This window comes from Dendrobium catenatum, unplaced genomic scaffold (assembly GCF_001605985.2).
Source record: "Dendrobium catenatum unplaced genomic scaffold, ASM160598v2 fragScaff_scaffold_716, whole genome shotgun sequence".
In the NCBI taxonomy this organism is placed as follows: Eukaryota; Viridiplantae; Streptophyta; class Magnoliopsida; order Asparagales; family Orchidaceae; genus Dendrobium; species Dendrobium catenatum.
The window spans coordinates 7,610,135-7,614,818 of NW_021319178.1; the positions used below are offsets into that span (position 1 = coordinate 7,610,135).

General features: G+C 34.5%; 1 protein-coding gene across 2 annotated transcripts in view; it reads left to right on the forward strand.

Moving 5' to 3' along the window:
• The window catches only part of LOC110114933 (1,4-alpha-glucan-branching enzyme, chloroplastic/amyloplastic), a 40,857-nt gene extending 36,498 nt beyond the window's left edge, over positions 1-4,359 (forward strand). For both annotated transcript variants that reach the window (XM_020847992.2, XM_020847989.2), the window contains 2 exons: positions 3,863-3,979; positions 4,068-4,359. In XM_020847992.2, the coding sequence (XP_020703651.1) occupies positions 3,863-3,979; positions 4,068-4,169 (219 nt within the window). In that variant the 3' untranslated portion in view covers positions 4,170-4,359. The remainder of the gene's footprint in view (positions 1-3,862; positions 3,980-4,067) is intronic.
• The last annotated feature ends 325 nt before the right edge of the window (positions 4,360-4,684 follow it).

Here is a 4,684-nt window from a genome sequence, read left to right on the forward strand (position 1 = left end):
GGGTTCCCTTCCCACCACGCTAGAGAAAAGCGTGCATGAGTTAGTTTTCCGGTCCGACACTAACGCCGAAAATGGGGTTTTGATTACTCGTCCCGTTGCAAGCACCGCAACGAATTCCCTCCAACCACGCTAGAGAAAAGCGTGCATAGGTGGTTGTTCGCCGCGTTGCAAGCACCGGAAATGGGTTTTTCAAAGTTCTAGGGTTTAGGAATTTTATACCTGCGCGAGGTCCTTGGCGCGTAGATTGAGGGAAGGGAGAGAAGCATTTCTCTTTCTCTTTCAAAATTAATTATAATTGGCGTTAAGTATTTATAATTAATTTATTAATCATAATTATTTTTAATTAATAATTATAATTAATTAAAAATAATTAATTATAGCTTATTAAAATTAATTAAAATAATTAGTTATAATTATCTTTAACTATAACTAATAAACATTAATTAATTTTAATAAATTATGATTAATAAATTATAATTAATAATAATTAATTATTATAAATTATAATTAATTAAAATCTATTCTAATTAAAAATAATTATAATTAATAGAGTTAATTATAATTAATTTAATTAAAATTAATTGTAATTAATCATAATAAATTAATTTTAATTAAAAAAATTATAATTATGTAATAATCTCTCTCCCTCACCCTCTCAGTTTGGCCATTTAAGGGGATTTGGCCGAAGAAGCGAGCTGAAGGGAGAAAGTTACCTTCAAAACGAGCGAGCTCTCGTTCTTGTGTCCCGATCAAAATGTCGTGACTCTCGATCGGGAAGGAGACGTCTTCGGGGGAGGCGAAGTCGGCAAGAGGAGGTAGGCCGGCAATCCCTCTCTCTCTCTCTCTCTCTCTCTCTCTCTCTCTGCTGCTCAAAGAGATCGGGATCGGGAGGTGCAGTCGGGCCTGGGGTCGGAGTGAGGCTTGGCTTCACCGTGGGAGGAGATGTAAAGTGGAGTGGAGGTTTCGTCTGGCTTTGGCCTTGGCTTCGTCGGTCGGAGGCGTCGGCTAGAGCAACAAGAGGTGAGGTCGGCAAGATCTAGAGGATCAGACTAGAGTTTCTGCGGCTTTGACGGGATCAGGAGGAGGAGGAAAGGCAGGCTAGGGTTGGATTGAGGAGTTCGGGAGAGGATGTTGTGGGATTTGCGAATGGGAAGAAGCAGTCGGAGCTCTCCTCTTCGGCTCCCTTTTATTAACATAAGAAGGCGATGATCGAGGCAGATCGCAGGATTCGTGGGAGGCGACGTGAGCGGCGCCGAGTGCACAGTAACCCGGCGGGATTTACGGGATAATATACGAGGTAAGCTGTTTTTTTTTTTGTTCTTTACCTAGAGGTTAGCACTTCCGATGATCCATTTAGGAAAATTTGATTTTGCTTATGTTAAGAAAAGTAGAGGTAGACCTAAAAAAACTTGATTAGAAAGTATTAGAAATGACATTTATTTATTATATTTAAATGAGAATTTGACTCTTAACATATAACACGATGGAGAAAAAAAGATTCATGTAGCCAACCCACGTACTGGGATAAAGGTTTGACGTTGTTGTTGCTGTACAGTAAGAACCAGAAATAGCATTGTACTATTCAAAGAACTTAGATCTAAGCTATGTAAACATGGATTCTCAACATACCATAAGCCCATAAATAGATTTAGCCTGACATGGAAATTAAAATAAACAGAGCAACCTTCATTACAAATAAAAACACAAATAGAAGTTAAGAGTTTGAAGGCATGATAGAATTAGATTTGTCTTGCAATAGTAATATGGACTCCTTGCCCACTGATCTTCTTTGCTTTGCTTACACACACTCTTCTTACTACTGAACCCTACTTAGGACTGAGTACAAGTGATAAATTGGCTATCCCCCTCAAATAATTCGGCTATACTTTTTATATAAAAAAACTCATAACTCGCTATGGCGCCATGATGCTGATAGTGGTATCCTTGTGGAGTTCCTAAAATAAACTAAAGTTGTGGCGTTCATGAAGTTCTTTGTTGCTGCACTCTGACTGAATCAACGCGTCGTTACCTAAAAGTACATGAATTAATTGCACCTTTGTGGGGCTTTGGTAATTTGGTGTTGTGGCCTTGTCAGCTTTGTGGCATCGTGGCGAACTGGCGTTGTCGTGCTGGTGAGTTGCACGTTGTTGCTCTCAATCTTCAGTCGCATTTTGACCTTGAATGTTGCGATGCTCCAAAGTCTGGCACCGCGACGTTGAGGATTTTTTCATTTTTCATGTTTTTTATATGAATTTTCTTGCACAAAATCAAGTGAGGCAACTTTAAAGCAAAAAAAAAAAATAATTTATAATAAATTTTACACTAACAATGGTGAAAAAAACAAAGAATATGCGTCTATCACAAGCCACAAAGAAAAAGTTCAAGAGAAAAGGTATATAAAAGGAATTTATTTTTAAATCTTATTTAATTTGGAGTATTATTCATTTTTATGTTGATGACAAATGTTTAAGGAAGATAAATATGACTAAAATAAATAAGATGAAGTAGATTGAGAGACATTAGACTCTATGAGTGAGACTGGAAAGACAACAATTCGTTGCGATGATGACTCAAATGAAGACCCCTTAGTGATGACAACGTAGTTGACTTTTGAGTTGTCATACTATTACTGTGTTCTTTAGTAATTAAGTGTGGATGAGTCGGGAATTAGGAAAGAAGAAACTTGGAATTGAACTTAATGTCATATGTTACTTTTACACAATCTTGTACTTTATGTTCTTTTGTTGTTGTGATGTTTGCATTTTAATTTTATTTCACATAATTTATCAATTGCCACTTTATGTCTTGTGCAATTTTTAGTTTCATATGTATGTCAATTTTTTACTTTATAGTTTAATAAAATTTTAATATATCTTATTTTAATATATTATTTAGTTATTATATATATAAAAAATTTCTCATTCATTTTCATTTATGTAATTTTTTGATATTGAAGCTTCCACTTCAAAACACCTTGAGGCTTATGCCTCATCTCCTAGATGAAAAGCGCGTCAATAATCACACAATTTTAAACCTTGGATTTGTCTAAAATTTTGGATCAAAATGCCCATCAGGATTTTCTCTAAGAACATTTTTAATTAGAGTGGTTTTAAAATTATTTAGAATCGTACTTGAAATGACTCTTAACATCCCATACCTCATGATTTTTAATTTTTTTGGTGACGAGGAACCGTCCGCTGCCACGCCCGGCTTCGCCGAATGCGCTTGGCGGTCCGTAAACCCCTCATGATTTAATATTGAATATGGACATGAAGAAATGATATAAGTTCAAAGATTCTACTATTACTTACAACCTTTATTTAACGATAGAAACTCACATTAACAGGTGGCGTGAAAGTTATATCGATGGCTTCATTGATCTCTTTTTCAAAGTTTCTATGATTACTCTTCATTGACGCTTTATGTCAATACTTTCGGTTAATGCTCCGTTGATATCTCCATCGCTTGTCTTTTTCAATATTATCCATCAGCATTGATAATCTTCGTCAGCACTTCCCAATCATAAATCCTTTTAATGATCCGTTTTTGCCTTTTTCTTAGAAGGATCTCATTGCCAACTCTTTGCATTCTATTCACTCTCTCACAGATTGGTCACGCTCCTATAACACTCGGGCTTCGTTTGGAGCAGCTTTCTTGCTGCTTCTTAAAGCAGTTTTTTTATAAAAATTAAAAATTTTATACTAAAAATCTGTTTTAAGAAGCAGTAAATCTCAATTTTTGGAAAACAAATCTTTTATTTTTTTAGATATGAGTTGATGTTTTTCTGCCATTTTAGTTTTGCCAAAAATATAATCATATCTAAACTAGAATTCCTATTTATTTATTTATTTTCACTTGGCAGGTTGGCCATAACGTGGATCATTTTACAAGCCCAGAAGGCATACCAGGTGTACCAGAAACAAATTTTAACAACCGACCAAACTCATTCAGAGTCCTAGCACCAGCTCGCACCAGTGTGGTATCTTATAAAGTTCATGTGTTTTCTTATTTAAAATCCCTCCCTATGAATCCTGAAATCAGTGAGACAATTATGTTATTTATTGCAGGTATACTACAAGGTTGATGAGAACGCCGAGAGAGAGTCTGAGGAGAAGGCTGCAGCAGAAGATGCAACAATATTAGCAGGAGACAGCAACACTGAAGTTTAAGTTGTTGTGGTGAAGACAGCTTAAGATGAGTAAAGGGAGAGTTATCGATGGATTGCATGTTAAGATAAATAAGGTTGGTCTTCTCAACTCTACTGAAAACTGTGACAAGGTTAATAGTTCTTAAGTAAATAAAGATATGTAAATAAATAAGATTGTAATAGTTTTTAAGTAAATAAATCTTCAATAGTTCTTCTCGTGCTTTGTTTGAGATGGCTTTCTTATTGTTTTTAAAATAACTTTTTAGTGTAAAAGTTAAAATTTATAATTATTTATGTATCATAATTATCTTAAAATAAATTCAAAAAAATTTAAAATCTAGTTTTGTATAATTTTAAATATTATTATTTAAATATTATTTAAATATTTTTAATGTTTATTATGTCATCCTGCTTGACCATAATTTTATTTATTTATAGAGGAACAGAAATAGATGCTAAGAGAGAGAGAGAGATAGATTAATTTGATGTTCTTGGTGTTATGAGTAGGCTAAGAGCATCTCTAATGGCTGTTTGTTG